Raw genomic sequence first — 19,748 nt, 5'->3', positions numbered from 1 at the left:
TGCTATGCGAGAAAATAATTCCGACGCATTACAAGTGCTGAAACTGAATTCGCGTTGTAGCTCTATTATTGAAAGGCACTGTACTCCGACGAAGGTAGGTGGCATTCGCTTGCAAGTTTTGTCGCACAGTTCGGTCACGCGTCCGTCACGTTGCAGGTGCAGGAACCTTGTTCATGGCTATTTAGAGCGTTTCAACGGCAGTAAATATTGGCCGTGCGGGCGGCTACGAGTTGATTTTGTGCCCGTTTCGCATATTGAAACAAAGCTTGGCGAGTTTATTGAGTAGGTTCATTGAGGGTTGACAATGGACCTTTTTTCCAGTGGCGATCTGCGCATGCGCGGGCTGCCAGTCCGCCATTCTTGGCAGGCGCCTGGGGTAAAATAAACAAAAGGGCGGCCCTCAATTTTCTGCTTAGGGAGCGGCTATACCGTCTAGTGCTGCAGGTTTTCTTTATTTCTCTTTCGACACCTTGTGGGTTCGTACGTGCACACAAAAATGGCCTAAGAAAAGGGGCATATATGTTTGAGGCTGACCACGCTGCGAGCACATGGCTGCCAGTGAGGGGATTAACGAAAATGAAAAAAAGAAAAGAAAAGGGGCGCCTCGAACACTGCAGATTAGTGACGGGTCAGTGCGGGAGGGACTGCAGGACCAGGATATTTTGTGCACGAGTTCTCGGAAAGCCAAACTTTCATGGGGCACTAGGGGGACCGGTACTGGAAAAAGGTCCATTGACGACTGGCAGACCAAAGACGAGTGACATACGCGTGACATGTCGTTTACTATTAAAAATTTTTTTTTGCGAGGCTGCGCAATGGCTGTGCCCCTGCCTCTTATCCTACACTATTCATTGTTAACCTGTGATGCGTATTATCCTGCTGTTAGTTAAGCTTCATGTAAAGTTTCTACGCTCCGCGAACATAATTTGCACTCTGGCTCTTCCCACGAAGTTGCCGTTATAACAACTGCCCTGGCTTTGTGCTTAATGCAGCCATGTTCTCCTTTTATTTACAGTATTTGTTACAAGAGCACCTGAGCCAAAAAAGGAGTGTGGTTGTGTCGTTCCCTTAATCCCGACAATGAGTCAAAAGTCTCAAAAACAAAGCGACAGTGGACGGAGCAGCGAGGAGGATCGCGGCTTGGCAGCTCCCAGACAAAGAAGGGGACGAAACATCCAGGAAGACCCTGACGTTATGACTCAAAAGCAAAGCAACAGTGGAGTGACCAGCCTGGATGGCAGTGGCTCAGCGACTCCGAAACAAAGCGGCAGCGGGCAGAACCACGAATTTGCTACTCCAAGACAAAACGGAAGTGGACCAAACAGCCAGAGCGACCCCAGCCAGGGTACTCCAAAACGAAGCAGTGCTCGGAGCAGCCAGATTGACCCCTCTTCAAGTTCACTGAAAGCTGCCAACGATGATGATGCCGAACGGCACTCCAGACAGCAAGAGATTCTTCAACAACTTACTGCCGACAATCTTGAATCTCCTGGAACTCCGAGCTCAAGGTGAGTGGGGTTGCTCCAACATTTTGGCTGAAATGGATTGCAAAAGTCAAGTCAGCAGCTGTGCTAAGAACACCGAATAAAAAAAAAAAAGGGGGAGAACAGTACAGGCCTCTTCCTGTTCCCCCCTTTTTTTGCCCTTGAACAACTCCCCCCTCTAAGCATTACACATTAATGCCAGAGAGAGGATAACAGCTGTTATGATTTTGGTAGAACAAGAGGTACACCACGAGTCAAACGCTTACAGGACACGGTTTCGACCTTCAACACCAACTTCTGTTCCCCCTGGGGGCCCAGCACTTAATTTGGATTTGTAAGGGAAGCATCATGTTTCGGGTTATCATCACCCTATGCATAGTAGGGGCTTAGCCCCCCAGAGAGCAGAGAAGATAACGTTAAAAGCCGAAATTTTGTTTTGTAAACTTTTGACCCCGGGTGTACAGGACAGACAAAGAAATGCAAACACTGAGGGCAAAGCCTCTGGTACATGTCGATTCACCTGATAGGCAGGTTCGAAGGCTTTGTACATGCGTTGCCTTTGCGCATGTTTGACAGTGCGACAGGCCATTAGATTGGATGGTTGCTCAGTGGAGCGACGCTGTGTATTTTTTTCAACACCAGCTGAGCAAGAAGCATTGCGAGCCGAACTTCTCGCATCTGACTAAGTCTGTTCTGCTGGAGGTGCTAGATAGGACTGACTGTGCATGTTCATTAAGAGCCGCATATGGTGACGCATGTTTATTCAAAACTGAAGTTAGAACAAGCGGAAGGCTATGGTTGGTTCTTTTTTTCCTCCTCAAGATGCAAAGTGAACGTAACAAAAACATTGAAATTTGCTTGCCTATGCAGCAGAATTACAAGGCACAACCGAATAAATAAGCAGCAGTAGGCCGTATTCCCAAACCCCCTGTGAAACCTGTCCCCACATGGAAATTTTCAATCCAGTCGCCAGATAATGCAGCATGTATCGAAGGCTGTGCATTCTGTTGTTTGTATTTCCTTGCTTTCTTCCATTGTACTGTGGTGCACGGCTGAAGGAAACACTGGAGCTTGGGGCCTGCACACTTGGCCTGCAAAAGCTAATGCATAGCGGCATAGAAAGCATCCTAAAATTTGGTTTTCGAAATGACTGGAGGCACCGAGTGTATCAGTGCATTTGCTTGTGAGTGCCCAAAGGAGGCATTTTGCAAGTGGCGACCTTGCAGTCCTGTGGTTCGTTCAACAGTGGGCTGCATGTAACAAGGGATAAGCACAAGCCTGGGCACGTATTTCTAGCTGTGGGAGCAAGGGTGTTGACAGTTTCTACTAGAATGTAAAATTGGCAAGAAACATAATTTACTCTGTTGTGATGGGTGGCTTCAATGTTGAGGCAGGAGACAAGTTTGCAGTACAACAAGCTCTGGGAACAATTAAAAAAGGAATAATCTGAGCCGACACATTCACTGAGTTTGCAGAGAGTAGGAACTTGAAAATAGTGAATACCTTCTATGTATGAGGAAAAAGGTCTCAAGAGAGCCCAGTGGTGAAAGGAATTGTATTGTATTAAGTCTAGGTATTGTGAAGGTTCTAGGGGTCATAGGCAAGATATAGGGATGCAGAGGTACAGTGCGGTCCACTGTTAAAGAGAAACAGCGAGTGCAAGGCTGCTGCGCTCTGCGAAGCGCCACAGCTGAGAAGTGGCGAGAATCGGAGACAGCCGGCACATGCGCACTGACGGCACAAGGCGGGCGAAGTCGCTCTGTCGTCTGCTACGGCGCTTCGCCGTGCCGCTCAGATCCTTCGAGTGGGAAATTCCCCAGCTATTGCAAGCTGAACGACGCAGCGGAGCGCCATAGTAGACGACAGGGCGGCTTCTCCCGCCTTGTGCGGTCAGCGCACATGTGCAGGCTGTCTCCGATTCTCGCCACTTCTCAGCTGTGGCGCTTCGCGGAGCACAGCGACCACGCGCTCGCCGTTTCCCTTTAACAGTGGACTGCACTGTACAGTTGTACAGAAGGACTGGGTTTGGGTGACGTAGCATAGGAGCAGTTGGATGCGAGAGAGGTCTTCATCCGGCACTAGATGTCAGCACGTTGATGGTGGTGGAGGTACAATGCCTGATACAGGGTCAGTACCTCTAAGCATGTGCACAGTGGAGTTTTGGCAGTGTGTGCATGTGCAATGGCATTGGTTGGCTACCGAGCACCATACTGGGACTACTACTCCAACCTCCCATCGCCCTGCAAAATTCTAGCAAGTTGTTGTGTGCCACAACAGCATTCCTGCAGTTTCCTTGCCCATAGCGGGCCAGAGGACTGTTACTGGTACAGAATCCTGTGCAGTTTGGCACCCCTGCGCATTCCTTCATGTGGTTCTTGGTCTTGGGCAGTGGTGCCTTTCAGCTACAGCAGCACATCGTAGTGCTGCCGGTCATGAGGCTTGATTATCTGCTACCTGACAAACTGCAGGAATGCTGCCACAGATACAGTACTAAGAGCCAGCGAATTTATTCCTGGCATTGACAGTGTATCACCCCCATCTGCCTCCTGCCCTGCTGACTTCCAGGTATCTTAAAAAAGCTTTTGCGGCATTGTGCTTGTGCTTTGACATGCACACAATCTGTTGCATGATTAATGTCCTCTCTCTGTGAACTGAACAGTGCTGTCACAGGAAGTGAATGATGTGTTTGACCACACAAGCTGGCTATCATGTTTCTGGGACCAAATGTGAAATGTCTATAGAAGTGGATGCATTGGCAAAAGCACTTGCTGGGCTTGGCACTGTAAAACGTTTTTGTTGCACTTGTAAGCTGTGCTGGAGCTGCTGATGTGAGGGCTCAAGCCTGTGTTTATTTTAGCTCACATGAAGCAGCCACATTTGAGATGCCTTGTAAAAGCACCACTGTTGCCTGGAAAGAGTGAGTTTCCTGGTCAGTGGGAGGTGGGCCCAGTGCCAAAAGGGAATCTACCCCAAAACACGTGTCTTCTGCACATCCCTATTGGATGCTTTTCATGAAGTTGGTGTGCTTTTGCTGCATTGATTACAGGCGGATGTCAATGGGAATAGCCCCTGTAACGCTCACAGATGTTCAGCTTGCCGAACATTATGCAAGCTGCATCCGCCTGGCCAACGAAAACGTAAGTGGGCTTGCGAACTTGTGGTGGTTCTCGTGTATGTATCCTATCACTAAGCTAATTTTGTCTAAATTTGAAAAAACAGCACTACGAGTTGAGGGAGGCAAGACGATACAGGGCGCTGAACTAATGTTCAGCTCCCTGTCTCATCTCACCTTCTTAGTCCCATTGCAGTGCTCCTTTTTTTTTCATATTTACTCGTGTCAACAGGCCCGCATTAACACACTCTTTCTAATTTTGTCCTTTCAGAAAATTACAACAAAGAATGCATTCCAACTGCACCTGATTGACCACCTGAGGAAGGTTTTGATAGCCAAGGATGGGACAACTAACTTCATAGTAGGTTTTTTGCTTGTCATCAGCTTTGGTTCTTCTAATTGCTTCTTTGTCGTGGAGTGTGCATGGCTGTGTCCCCTGTACCCTCTCCAATCTGTTTCTTTTTTTTTAGACTGCTGGTTGCACACTGGATGCAAGTGCAAAGATCTATGCCCACCGTGTGGATTACGTGCATGCGGAAGTGTTTCACATTGCTGGAGAACTGGGGCTGGGATCAAGGTTCAGAAAGCGCGTAATGAAAGGTGAGCTCTATGTCCATCTTGTAAAGTTGCAACTTGCACCTACGGGAGACAGTTTGGTATGTTTGCCGTGGCATAACATTTGTCGTGTTTGAGGGCGCTCAGCATTTGCTAAAAGGGGCTGGTTAAAAATGATTTTTTTTCTTTGATTTATTGTCTTTAGTGCTTTTCAACTCGTGAGCATAATAATTTGTTTGTAGCTGTTGCTGGAGATGAAATAAATATAAAAAATGCAAGCCGTGCATGCTGAAGGCTGCCAGCTGGTCTAAGTTAGTTAGTTGGGCGATGCTATCATGGTGTATGTGAGTTCTGGCACATTCACCTTCAAAACATATTAGAACTAGATCATTGCTGTAAATTGGAGGGAGGTGAGAGGGCTGCCTTCTAGGAATAATACATAATGAGAAACTGGCACTCTTCTTTATATCCACGTGCCGCGGTGGTTCTGTGGCTAAGGCATTGTGCTGCTGAGCCCAAGGACGCGGGTTCGATTCTCGGCCGCGGCGGCCACTTTTCTGATGGAGGGGAAAAGCGAAAACGCCCATGCATTCGAGATTCAAGGTGGTCAAAATAAACCCAGAGCCCTCCACTACAGCGCGCCTTATAACTTTAGGGTCTGCGTGTTAAACTTCATAATCAAATCTAATCAAGTCTTTGATTCGGGCGGAAATTTTTGAAGGCTGTGGAGGTTGTCCTACGGGCCTTTGAGTCGTTGCTAGGCTGCTCTGTTGGCTTTCTGTTGAGAAACACTGCTGAGTGTACTTACTGGAGGTGTCTTGGGAAGTTGGGAGTGTTTGGCTATGCTATGTATTGGGTTTAAAAAAAATTGCTGCTGAGCTAGTTGGTACGTACTTAAAGAAAGAAGAAAATGTGGCGCAAACTGGACACAGATGAAGAAGATATGACGACAGATACTGGGGCCTGTATCTCTCATCTTCTCTTCTTCGTCTATGTCTAGTTTGTGCCACGTTTTGCATTCAGAGTAAACCCTTCCGAACAATACGATTCCGACCAACTTGCTCAGCCGACTTCCGGCGGAACGCTTGTGCGTCCCGCAGGTCGACTTAGAGGGAGAGGAGGTCTCCCCGTAGGGTCGGGGAGAGGGTGGGCGCTAAGGAAGGCGACAAGCTGGTCCTCTTTTTTCTTGCGTCCTCGCGCACACATCCACGGCGAGCAAATTCGGCACCTTGCATGGGGTCACGAAGAGGTCACGACTGACGCGATGCACCGGCTGCCCAAAATGGCGGCTCCCAGCTCCCAAAACATGTGCAGATGAGGCGTAGGGAAACAAGGGTCCCCACATTATTTATGTTGGGCTTTGAAAGTAGCTGCGTTGCAGCGAGAAGAGTGCACCTGGTGTTTAGGCGTAAGTGTAGCCGAAGAAGCATGTCCAGTGGAACCCCGATAATACGACTTTCAAGGGACCGCGAGAAAGCGTACCGAGGTGCGGGTAAATGCTAGCCTAGTAGACGGTCTCACGCGACAGGTGGGCTGAGAACTTATTTAAACTACTATATTTAGCGCGTTCTTGCGTGATTTGTGAACATTTAGCTGAAATCCCAAGTTAAAAAAAAAAAAAAAAGAATCTCCTATGTTGTGCCCCCCTCCCCTGCAGGCGTCCAAGCTAGCCCGCCAGCCAAGCGGCACACGCTAGCGACATCGTGCCATCCGACGCCATTTATAGCCCGCCGGCCCCGCGCCTTCCGCGGGTGAGATAAGGCCGACGTGGTCGAGCAAACTGAGATGGGAAAAAGCGACTGTGAAACTACCAAGGCTAAGGGAAACGCACGATAGTACAAGGAGATGAAAAAAAAAAACAGCATTCCCGTAAAGGGTGGAGACACCTTTTGAACAGTGTCGTGCCGTCGCTATTTGGTCAAAGTGCTCAAAACATCGCTGTTTTCGTTTCCCACAAGACCCAGCAATGCAAAATAGATAAGATCATTCAAACTTCGCGAGTAAACCGTGTTGCGGCGAAAATTATAGCGCGGCCTTGCTACAGTGACTTGCTGCGGCGGCCAGCGAGTGACCCAAAATAAGCGGCGCCAACCTATACGTGTCTCCACCCTTGCAGCGGATGTGCGTGAATCGAGGTGCCCTAGCAAAGAAGCAGCGGAGCGACAATGGGGCTATGAAAGACACTGATAAGCAGAGAGCAGAGATATAGGGAGAGAGAGTGTCGTGAAAGGAAGAAACTTTGATCGGGCGGACGGGAAAAACGGGTGTTCGGTCATCGCTGTGGGGTTGCGTCGTATGTGTTTTCACATTCGTCGGTGGCTCAATGGGAGCTTGAATTCACGGTCCGCCTGCCACCTCAGCTTTGAGTTCTCGTGGTTTGCGGGTTGGCGTACTGCTGCGTCATGAGGCCATCAAAAGTTAATTTCCGCTCACAAGTACCTGCCTGCTTGCTTGCATCTGTTCAGCAAGTGGTCTGGCCCGCATGCGGGCCTTTGCACATCAAGAAGTGTCAAACGGGGGTTCCGAATAAAGATAGGTCGAGCCAAGGCGGCAAAGCGGTTGTAAAAAATGTGGGAAAAACGCTGGTTTATCCGCGCCAAGGTCTGTCATAGGAAGCGTACCGCGTGCACCCGAGCTTCATATCACCGGGGTTTTTAATGCATTGTTTCTATGGGGAGTGTGCCGGGACTGCAGTGATTTGTCGTGAGAAGTGGGTTATCGTAAGTCCGGGGGACGTATCAGCGGTGTTCCACTGTATAATGTGTGGGTGTCCGTGCCAAGATGGGCTACTAGGACCATTCAGGATGGTGTGCCTGTGGCCTACAGCTGAGAACTCCCAAAATATGCTGCATGGGCAATGTTGGCTAGTAAGCTTGGGTGCAATTCCTTTCTCTGCTTGCAGCGAACTGCTGGCAATGGGCTGTTGCTGATGCAAACTTGTAAAATGAACTACAGTGGAACCACTGTTATATGTCGCCGGGTTTTTCGACAACCCGGGTTTTACGATGGATAAGTTGAGTCCCGGCAAAGTTGTCATAGAAACAGTGCATTAAAAACCTCAGTTATCCGACGCATGTGAAGCGCTCTTGACGGACGGCATGAAAGTGCAGGGGCCTGCTCCGTGGGCCCTGAGCCTGCTCAATCGGTTCTCTCCGCCATAGCTCCCCTGCGCATCGGAGCTTTTGTTACCAGCACTAGTGACCTGGCCACAAGTTTTCGGCACCTAGCTCAACTCAAAACTGCTTATCTTGAAATTTTCTGAGAATTTTACGAATTCGAGTTAATGAGGGATTACTGTTTTTTTTTTTTTTTAAGTGATTTAGGTTTTCGGGTTCCGCAAAGCATTAGTTTGTAATTTACATTGAAGTTTCCAAATCCATCTTGGAAAACTGTATTTGTAGGCATAATTGTTGTTCGGATTTCACAACGCCCGCATTTTACGTTGCTTTTTCACAATACTAAGAAAGTCGTATAATTGGGGTTCTACTGTAGTGGGAGAACATTGTTTTTTGTCAGAGAAGAGAAAAGTCACAGCTGGGTTCTTAATATTTATATCGAGGTAGGTAAAAACTGCATGAAAATAGACCAATGACGAGGACTGACAGCAGAAACCACGGCTTGCTGTCACTCTTCATTCTCCACTTTATCCTGTTTCGTTGCGTGCTCAGTCCATTTTTGTGTAATTTTTACTGTTATGATTTTACACCAACTGACCTATACAAAATGTGTTTTGTATTGCCTGCCACTTGCTTTCATTTTTGTTACCTGAAGGACGGGCAACTGAAGACGACAATGCTGATCCTGAGAACCCACAAGCGCCTGCCAAAGGAGCTCAAAAGAAACCTAGGCGTGTAAGTAGTGCCCTCAAATTTTTTTTAGTATGAATGAAAAATCAGGCACTCCTCCACCTAATGACGACGATGGTTGAACGTGAAGCTTTCTCTGGGGGGGATTCATTGGTTGTCGTCTGAGTTGGAACTTTTACTCGCAGATGATTTAAACTTTGACTCTCGTCGAGCTTTGACTTTAACTCACCCACAGTTTGGACTTTTGATCGCAGTGGCTTTGACTTTGGCCCATCGCCATTGATTTCCAGTTGAAAAAGCTTTGCGTTCAACTATCGTCGTTGTTAGACGAAGGGGTGCATGATTTTTGTGTCTAATTTTGCAAGTCCTTGCACCTCTCTCCAAATCGAAACTTCTTTGGCCCTGTCGGAATAGCTAAGTCGGATAGATGTCAGCTTCATGATGCGAAAGACCCAGGTACAATTCCAACCACGGAAGCGTTTTTTTCTTTCACTTCTCCCGCCATCATCATCTTCGTCAGAGAAACTTGGCTTTCCTGTTGTGCGTTATCGACGCGACTAACGCCATCCGTGAGGTATAGAAAGCTTCGCTTTAAAACTCTAGCTGCCATTTTGGCCAGTGCTGCATTCACATTCTGGACAGCAGTCCGAACAAAGACGTGGACGAAGGGAACGGACAGGATGAGCGCTGACTCACAACTAGTTTATTCACAGGTTGCATATGTTCGATTTGAATGCCTTTTTTTTCTCTCTCTCTCCCTCTCTCTCTTTCCAGTTGCAAACGTTTATTTTCCGCACGCATCCTGTGAATAAACTAGTTGTGAGTCATGCTAAATAAAAGCTCAGAAAAATGTGGGACAAAGAGAAGAACTACACAGGACGAGCGCTTACTAACAACTGAGTTTAATGAAACCAAAAACGACAAATCTCGACACAGCACATCCTTGTTGCGCATCATACACACAAAACTGACATAATTCAACAGCAATCGGGAAGAGATCAGCAATCCCATGCGCCGCAACAAATTGCCCGATGATCCGTGCGAATGTTAACAGATCGATAACATCAGCACCGAACATTGCGAATCCAAGAAATTTTCTGCCTTTTCACTGGACGCTATCTTCAAGATAGGCGATTTCCTCATTAGAAAGAAAGAAACTCGAGCAGACGGGTGCGGGGTCAGGCATGGAAAACAATTTGTAAAATGCGCGAAAGGCGTTGTTTACCGAATCCCGTTTGATTGCGGTGGATCCTACGTAGGCCAGACGGGCAGGTGCCTGAACATTCGTCTTCGAGAACACTCGTCTTCCTTGAAGGGGACCCCATGTTCCCATCTATCTGACCATTGTAGGAAGCATGGGTGTGTGCCTCTGCTGGAAAAAACAGAAGTCCTGTTTAGGAACCCTGAGCAACGTACACGCGAGGTGGCAGAGGCTTACTTTATCTTTTTGTGCAATAAGAATGGAACTTGTGTAAGCGCCCCATCCGTCGCCCTCCTTAATGAGGAAATCGCCTATCTTGAAGATAGCGTCCAGTGAAAAGGCAGAAAATTTCTTGGATTCGCAATGTTCGGTGCTGATATTATCGATCTGTTAACATTCGCACGGATCATCGGGCAATTTGTTGCGGCGCATGGGATTGCTGATCTCTTCCCGATTGCTGTTGAATTATGTCAGTTTTGTGTGTATGATGCGCGACAAGGGTGCGCTGTGTCGAGATTTGTCGTTTTTGGTTTCATTAAACTCAGTTGTTAGTAAGCGCTCGTCCTGTGTAGTTCTTCTCTTTGTCCCGCGTTTTTCTGCGTTTTTATTTAGCGTGTCTCCATACCAACTTGCCCACTTGTCGGTGCTCCTAAGTTGTGAGTCAGCACTCATCCTGTCTGTTCCTTTCGTTCACGTCTTTTATCGCTCTGGTGTTCAGAATGACACCATACCAACTTGCCCAGCTCACCACTCTGTTACTGTATTTACATTTAGAGTATTTGTGGCAAAGTCCGATATTTTGGTTGTGTCAGCACAAAATTTATCTTTGTTTCCTCTTGCAGAGAGCCAATACCCTGGTGCGAAACGAGAAGACCATCAGCCTGCAGAAAGTGGAGGCCGGGAAACCAGTACGTGATGGCTCTGTATGGATGGCTTGCATGTGCTGTCACGGACAGCGTCCTGGAGAACTGCCTCCCAGTGCCGTTTGAGCAATGCAGCTGACACAACCACACAACTTTTTAAGACACTTTTGGTCTTCTTGCATGATACTACACTGTCACTAATGTGAGTTACTCATCCTTGCTAATACTTATCATTGGCAAATACCACATTTTTTTTCAGACGGGTGGGGGAAATATTCACTCATATTTTAAAGAAATGGCCCAGCAAAAAAAAAAAAAAAAACTAAGAACACTCCTTTTCTCTGCCATTCTCAAGAAATAAAAATAAAAAATAAAAATTTCCGCAGGGATTCTTTTGCTGGGGATTTCTCTGCTACACCGCCGCGCTGTCCACCGTCAGCATCACATGTTTTAAAACTAACCGCATCGGTAGCAATACCTGCAATTTTTAATCCAATAAAAAAAGATTAGAAGTCAACAAACTGTATGTGCACTTGTGATGCTTTGGAAGTTAGCAAAACTTTTTTTAGTTGAAAATAATATTTTTACTCATAAAAATAATGTGAAGCGCACACTTGCCTGCCCATTTATCATTCTGATTGCCTCTGTCACGAAAAAAAAAATCTTCTAGAAATCCTTGACCACTTGCACTCCCGCAGCAATATTTGGTGTATCTGGGCTGGCCTAACCTCCACGCCGTAGACATCTTCAAAAGTTTGACGACCTAACTTGAGCTGTTCTACGCACCGTATAAACATTAGTGCTACTTTTTCTCACTCGCTAAGTGAACCAAAACCACCCTTGCTCGTGGTAACAAATATATCTGCACAAAGATTGGCCGTCGTATACGGTAAATGTGAAAGCTAACAAAACTGCACCTCCCCTAAATGATGAACATTATTTTTTCAACCGCCAAATAAAGTATTTACCTTTATACGGTGTTAAGTTTAGTTTAGCTAAGAGTAAAATGTTATTAACTGCACATGTCCCTGGTGAAAGTAGCAAACCACGGTACATAGGTAACTTCTTTTGCGTTTAAGTGTGTCATCTCGCTTTGGAAGCTAACATGCGGTTCCAAACCAATTTTGCAATTTGATTTGATGCGCAGCAAAGTGAATGTTACCGGGCAAATATTCACAAAGTTGTTTGCGCGTAAATACACAACAAAAACAGTTTGTGACTGATTGTCACCTGCATTTCTGCATTTCGATGTCACAAGCAAGCAGCTTAGTAAATTTGGACCTGCTTTTTTACTCACAGTGCCAAGGATTGATACCCCGGCCGGTATTCTGGTGCAAAAATAACTGCTGACGGTCTACTTCATCTTGACTGACAGCAACGCGATGTCGAAATTGCGCCTAACCTCATTAGCCTCAGCAACATGTTACTGGAAGTTCTTCAGTGGAAATAACAGTCCCAAATGTGACGCTAACACGCGCATTCGGAGACTGCTGCAAGCGGCCTCTGGCACCGGCGTGCTCGCTTCCGTTCCAACACCATGTTTTTGTCATGGATTTTAGGTGTTAGGCATTGTAATAAGCATTGTAACAGTAAAGTTTCAGTGTATATCATTAAATTCACCAAATTTGGCAGATTTTTGTTAGTATGAGGCAATATTGGGAGCAGAAACTTCTTAAAAAGTCCAATCCATGTTGTGATACAATTCAATGTAATCCGGCTTCTGTTCTCCATCTTGCACCTTCCGTCCTAGCCTGTGGATGCTTGCTCGTAGCGCATTTGCTAAGCCTCATATGCTCCTTCTGCGTTTGCTTTTATGCTGCAGATGGTGGCTGTGGACATAGTTGAAGTTCGTCATGCCTGGGAGGTGCACCTCTCAGTAATCATGGCTGAGAAAAGAGCCGTACAAAGACAGGGTTTTGCAAACCCAACGAACTCGAATTGTAGAAATGCAAAATGTGCGAGAATATGTTTGACATTTTGTCAGTGGGAGAGCCAGCGCTAAAAAGCCGTGACAACATGAAGCTAAGAAGCAGTAGCTTTTTAAAAGTACCTCGGGATGTGCATGAATGTCCGATCCGTCAATGTGGTCCCAGCACAGTCATTGTGTGCAAGGCACATGAATTGGGGACAGATTCAGAGCTATTGTAGAGGTTAAAGGGGTCCTAAAGGCTTTTTGAGCATGCTAAATCAACTAGTAGCACAATCGTTAGGTTGGGTGGTCAACGTCATCTGTGCCAAGTATGACATCTTTACGTGCAGCGGAAAGCTCACACTTTCGTCGCCAAGTTTGTTGCCACGCTCCCACCCTTTCTTGGGTGTTTTTGGGCTCCGCCATCTTCCTGCACGTATGTCATCAATTCTCTCATGTGTTTCACGAAGCAGAAATCTTGCAGTTGGATGGCTTTTTCTCTCACTTCCGGCGAAGAGAAGCGCCGACGGGTCGTGGTGGCACCTTTGGTTAATTAGCGCTTCCTGCACCACGCTTAACGCTGTCGTGTTTGTCCATGTTTATCATTTTTACTCTATTACCACGCTTCTCGTTAAGATGCATTCGCTAGGCTGACATGGTGCTGACACGACGGCGACGCTGACTTCCGAGTTGGCAGACCGCCTTGTCACGTGATGGCATCATGAACACATCGGCCGATAGAAAGTCTGCATGGTGTGACTGGCTCGCTGACCGCTGACGTCAATACTGATTGGCCGAAGGGTCGTCGGGAATCGACCGAGCAGCAAAAACTGCACCCTGACAACATTCGTGTCGTAATGAATGCGGCACTGTTCTGTTAGTTCCTACAGTGTAATAAGCATAGTAAGGTCCATGCAGCTCATACAACTCGACACTAGCGCTAATGCGATCTGTATTTCGGCTCACGACGCTTCGGCCATTCGCTTTGGCGACAGTTCGTTTCCTGGAGTTGTAAACTGCATATTCGTGTGCATCCACCAACGCTTGTAGAAAATATAAGCTCAGTTAAGAGCAGAAGGGGAGCTACGGAAGGTTTATTAGGTAATAAAAGATAAATATCGACCAGAGTTTCTAGCGTAAAGTAACAAAAGCACGACAAGCACTATTCCCACAGGGCGCAGTCGCAGCTGAAACGGGTGTTGGTGGAGGTCAGCTTATGGTGAGGGCTTTATGGAACCTTAATGCGCAACTATTAAGGCACATTCCCACTGGCAACTCGGGGACGTCGCATGACGTGTGTCGCGCGATGAGGCAGTGTTTGCACTTGTGGCGAGCAATGACGCGACTGCGTCTAGCAGGGCTGTTACATTGGCGGAGCAGATCTGTACGACTGACTTCCTTGGTGCTTCAACCATTCGCAGTCAAAGAAAATTATGTTACACGAACATGACAAAAACCGGTAGAAATCACTCTAAAGCACATGCTACTAGTGTCAAAGGCATTGCAAGTTGCGGGAGGAGTTGAAAATAACGAACTCAAGCAGACTGCAAAAAGACAAACACTAAACACAAAGAAGCGCGGCCCCACCAGCACCAAGAACAAACTTTACAAGGTTTAAACTGCACAGATTTGGTCGACTGTGAATTTCCTCACTGAATTCCCTACCTTGACACCTGGTAGTATGCCGGGCCTTTCTTTACTTTCCAAGAGGGGCCAGTTTTCGGGGATTAAGAATTGTTGCTGGGTGACCAGTGCTTGTACGTTTGGCATTTCTAAATTGCTTTCAGGTGGACCCCCTTGAGGAGTACATTCGGGCAAATAGCACGTACGGGACTTCGGACTGCTTTGTTTTGAACCACATCAACACCTTCAGCGACCGAGGGGAGCTTGTGTACCTCGACATCAAAAGAAAACATGAACCGCTCAAGCTGACATTCACCAAATCACCTGTTGGTAAGTTATTTAGCTGTTGCAGCTAGCATGAGGCTGGCCTAATTTTTCTGGAATGGCAGCATTATTGGCCTTATCTCAGGGTTTGTGCGGGTCCTTGAGACCCTTGAAGACCCTTGACTTTGAAAAGCTTGTTTTGAAGGCTTGGAAAGTTCTGAATTTTTTACAGACACTTAAAAGTCCTTGAATGTCCTTTTTTTAAAAAAATAATAGAAGCACTATGAGGCTATGTAAGTACTAAGTGAGTGAGTGTTGCTTAATTGATCTTCACAAGCAAATGAAAGTTTGAATTTTGTAACACATTTTAAGTGCTTATCTATAACTAATGATGAAAAATCACCAAAGAAGAAAATGTAACTGGAACCACTGTTTCGACAGGGGGACCTGTCTGAAGACAAGTTGAAACGTTGGCTCCAGAAACGATCCTGTTTTTCGACAATATTGCATCATTTCAAGCGTTTATGTTTTTCTGATCGTCAATCTTCAATTTTCTAACAGACAATTTGGTGCATGAAAACCCTCGAATTTTTCTCATAAACCAGCATGAACCCATTATCTGCCACAGCTGCACTGCCGCAGTGTGAAAACTGTAGAGAAAGCAAAAAAATTTGTTGTACAGTCGAAACCCGCAATAACGAAATGTCCGAGGAAACAAAAAAAAATTATTTTCGCGAGAATTTTGTTGCCGCATAATTTTGTTGAGGCATAAAAACAGGGATACGGCCCGCAGAACTAAAATTTATTGCCAAAAGTCTGTTAACATACTTTGCCGAGCCTTACCATGCAATAATGTCAAAGCTCTGCCTTCGCACGGAAAAAAGTGTTCCATTGCCACGTCGTCATGTGCGCCGAAGAAGGACCGAAGAGTGTCGAGGGCATCCAAAACAATCTGCTGGTTGGGTTTCTCCGCGTACTTGTCATCTTGGTCCTCGGTGTCGTCAGCTTCGCACACACTTTCGATGATGGCCTTGTCAGTCATTTCTTCGTGCACGACTACATCGTCATTGGTGCTAACGAATGCATCAACCGTAAGCCCATCTGGGATGTCGCTCTCAACGGCACGAAGTGCCCCCCAGGCGTTGGTGAACGATACCGGCACTTCGCTGCACCACTCTTGCCGTCAAGTGCGGCTTTGTTCAAATCTTCGTCTGGTGACGCTGAAATGCCATCCGTGCGTGATGCTTGCACGGTGGTGGTGAAGCCTGCGTGCTTAAAGCAGTTCTCAATCACCGACAGGGATGTCGCAACCCATGCGGCGGCCACCACCTCAAAGGCCATGCACAAGTTTCTGTCGGTAGGATGCTTGTGGAGGAGGTTTAGTCACAGATGCTGGATCAACCTCTCCCTGTTGGCACACTTTACGCTCCGAATTACACCTTGATCAAGCGGCTGCAGTTAGGAAGTGCAGTTCGGTGGGGGAAAAAAACAAGTGCACGATCGTGAGCTCCGTCTCATCGATGTGATGGCCACTGCAGTTGTCCAAAAAAAGGGCCACCGACCTGCCCACCTTGCACATGTTGGCATCGAAAGCCTCAACCCAGCTGGAAAAAAGAGCGTGGGACATCCACGCCTTCTTGTTAGTGGTGCACTGAACGGGCAGCATGCGGCGGTGCAGCGGTTTCCTTTGAAGCAGCGGGGCTTCTCACTCTGGCCGATGACAAGAAGTGGCCGCTTGTCTGTGCTGTCCATATTACAGCGCAACAAAATGGTCATGCATTGCTTGCTGTGCTTGCCCCCGTGGCATTTCTGCCCTTTTAAGTCCAGGGCCTTCGATGGGAGTGTTAGATAGAACAACCCCATCTCAACCGTGTTGTACACGTCTCAGGGCTCGTACTGGTCCAGTACTTCTCTATTGGTCAGCAGCCACGACGACATCGTTACCGGTTCAATGCTTGCTGCTTCTCCCGAAATCACCTTGGCCACAATGTCGTGCCGGGCTTAAAGCGGCTCAACCATCCAACGCTCGCTCAGAGCTGGTCGTGCCCGAGCATGCAGGCAAAGTCCAGTGCCTTCTGCTGAAGTACTTTTCCAGGCAGTAGCATTTTGTTCGCACGCTGCTGTTCGCAAAACCATGCGAACCCCGCTTTATCGATGTTCGGAAAGGCCACCGTCGTCACCATCTTGTTCTGCGCACGTGCGCCATTACCGAGCGCAGCAGAGTAGCATCTTTGCTTTTCAGTATGGTCGAAAGTGAGCTGCACGCAATTCCTTACTCGTCGGTGACACAGTTAAACATCGATGTAACGAAGTCGGTAAAATTCATAATTTACTTCGTTACATTGAAATTTCGCTACATTGAAATTTGCGGTTATAATGAGGTGTTCATCGCGTGAAGCGGTTCCTGCAAACGAACACTTGGCGTGCATACACGGCTGGGGCAGTGTTTCTGTTTCTGCGGGAGCTTAATCGTTTACGCAGGCATAAGCGTGAGCTGCATGGAGCAATTTCTCCGCGCAAAAACGCGCCCCGCAAGCCTCAGGCGCGCTGACGCAGCCGCGGAGACCACCCGCACGATGTGGGTAGCTCCAGCGACCGCTTCTAACCGCTCACTGAAACGCAATTCGAGGGGCAAACAAGAGGTGAATGCGAGAAAAAAGGCTGATAACGTGGGCGAAATTTTCACTGCAAAACGCCATACGGGGCGCTTGCGAAAGCAACCATCAAATATCCTCCAAGGTGTGCTAAGCCTGATTGTTTCTAGCGGGGCCAGCCAGCATCCCCGAGCACTTCGAAGCTGCTGCCATAGGGTGCGCTCCTCCCCATTGGCGAAACTGGTCAGGCTCCTCCCACTGCTGCGCGTAGCGCGAGTCGCTTTCTGGCATAGGCAGAAGCCGCCACCGCCGTGCAATCGCGGACGCGGGCGTGAAAAAAATGTGTGTGCAAGGCTCGTAAAGACGCACAAATGCTTGCTGGAATGGTGGAACCGAACAAGCATGAGCGAGCTTGAACGAAGGGCAAAGCGGTGGCATGCGGCGGCGGCGCTTTACGCAGTTTGTAGGCAAGGAGCTCGCTCGCGGACTCCGTGGCTAGCTGCATCCGCGGCATCGGGCGGCCCGTGTCGCTGTTCGCGTTTTATCGAGACCCCGTTTCGGCACTTGCATCTCCCAAAATCTACTTCTACAACTAAAATTTCGTGCCTAGTTCTCCATGAAACTTCGTTACATTGAAATTTCGGATACCGGGACTTCGTTACACAGAGGGTGAAAATACACGGTGTGCATACACTTGAAGTTACAAAAAATTCCGTGGTTCATTACACAGAGGGTTTCGTTACATTGGGGTTTAACTGTATCTTTCTTTTTCCTGCCCTTTTCAAGTTGGGCTGTGATGGCTGCCTTATCGTGGAAGCGTCAGAAACTTCCGCTTTTTGGGTGGCTGAGGCATCTTGTCAAGATCCGATGTGCTGATTACCACACAACTTGTGCGATAGCCACGCACAACGAACTCACGTGTGTGAGGCTACGGAAGTTGCGGAAGGACGGAAGCAATGCAGGATAGGATTGTGTCGCCCCCTAATGGTGATGCTGCAAGGCTGCTTTACATGATGATGGTATTGTTGCCGTTCTCTCTTTACTCTGAAATCAACGGGGAATCTGCTTCCGGCATCAAGTTTTTCTCAGGCACCATTGTAACTTTGTCTTTCATTTGTCATGCAATTTCGCTACCAACGTCCCAGTCTTCCCTTCGGCGTTTTGATGGATTCCAACTGTTGGTGCTGCTTCAGCCCATAGAGCTCGTCTGAAGGCGCCGTCTGCACTCCAGCATGATGATTTGCCATCGCTTGCTGCAGTGTGGCCAGGCATGTATCTGGGCACAGACCCGATCGCCGATTTATGTAAACAAAAAGGGCGGCACCCACGCTAGCGGGCCAAAAGCAGATGTTTACTCATTTTGAGTGCGCATGACATGCATACGAGCATATTTTTGACAGTTAACCTTTGGCGGGGAGGTAAAATGAGGCCCGCGGTGTTGTAGGAAATTCGTTAATGTGGGATCACTGTCCAAAAACATTTCGTTGCCGCGAGGTATGGAATACATGGGCTCCTATGGACGTCCATTGGGGATCGGGAAATATTTTGTTGCTGTGGGTTTCGACTGTATTGTAGAATTGCTTGGGATTAGGCGAGTTGGTTTATATCGGCTGAAAACTTAAGCTTGAACAAAAAAAATGGACGTTAAAAGGAAACCTGGGCCCGTTTGCCCGTACGCATAAGTTCCCGATTAAGTTCCCGCTAACGAATAAGACGGCAATAAATTGAAGTCGGCAACTAAAATAAGCCGGTTGCCAGGAAACCCGACGGAAACGCTATCTTAATCGAGCGTTTGTATCAGTTTCGGGCAAACGACTTATTACCTAGATATCGCTAAAGTCGTAGTTGAGAACTTATTCCCACACTTATCGCGTTCGAGCAAACGGGCCCTGGTCTCAATGCTGACTAGCAACGAGTTTACAAATGAAAAGTGGACAGGTTTTTTTCTTTTACTTCAGTCGGGTAGAACAGCTGCGCCATTTGCGCCGTTGAGTGCCAAACTTGTTTACCTGTGCCATCCTGCACCGAACCACCCCTGTTGCACCAAACTCTTTTCTCAGCGCCGTCCTGCGCCGCAGTGCATGAGTTGAGCCGCTAGATACGACCGCCATGAAGCCGAGCGCCCGAAAACTTGGCTGAAACATCGTGTTTTCGGTTACATCAAGGCATTTATGGTTTCGGTTTTATCAAAGCTATGAGCGGCTGTAGAATTTGGCTTTGTCTTATCCGTAAGGCTGCAGGCACTACGCACCATCTGTTTGAATTTGTGTGTTGCATTTGCACGGTTGTGTTGGCCGGGGTCGGCCGCTGCGCCACAATCAATGGAAAATGACCAAA

The 19,748-nt window shown here is 47.5% G+C and overlaps 1 protein-coding gene across 5 annotated transcripts in view; it reads left to right on the top strand.

Annotated features, from left to right (window-relative positions):
• The window catches only part of LOC144156091 (condensin complex subunit 2-like), a 61,362-nt gene that overhangs the window by 445 nt on the left and 41,169 nt on the right, over window positions 1–19,748 (top strand). For 2 of the 5 annotated variants that reach the window (XM_077687882.1, XM_077687883.1), the window contains exons 2-8: window positions 1,016–1,508; window positions 4,531–4,621; window positions 4,868–4,957; window positions 5,067–5,196; window positions 8,923–9,002; window positions 11,001–11,066; window positions 14,718–14,883. In XM_077687882.1, the coding sequence (XP_077544008.1) occupies window positions 1,081–1,508; window positions 4,531–4,621; window positions 4,868–4,957; window positions 5,067–5,196; window positions 8,923–9,002; window positions 11,001–11,066; window positions 14,718–14,883 (1,051 nt within the window). In that variant the 5' untranslated portion in view covers window positions 1,016–1,080. Of the gene's footprint in view, window positions 1–75; window positions 95–137; window positions 157–424; window positions 445–1,015; window positions 1,509–4,530; window positions 4,622–4,867; window positions 4,958–5,066; window positions 5,197–8,922; window positions 9,003–11,000; window positions 11,067–14,717; window positions 14,884–19,748 lie in introns of those variants that run through there. The other 3 variants (XM_077687886.1, XM_077687885.1, XM_077687884.1) reach the window with 3 other exon arrangements.

Source organism: Haemaphysalis longicornis, unplaced genomic scaffold (assembly GCF_048455015.1).
Source record: "Haemaphysalis longicornis isolate Haplotype H1 unplaced genomic scaffold, Haemaphysalis longicornis Haplotype H1 scaffold_1, whole genome shotgun sequence".
Classification (NCBI taxonomy): domain Eukaryota; kingdom Metazoa; phylum Arthropoda; class Arachnida; order Ixodida; family Ixodidae; genus Haemaphysalis; species Haemaphysalis longicornis.
Note: the sequence above shows the minus strand (reverse complement) of the source record. Positions and strands in the feature narration are given on the sequence as shown.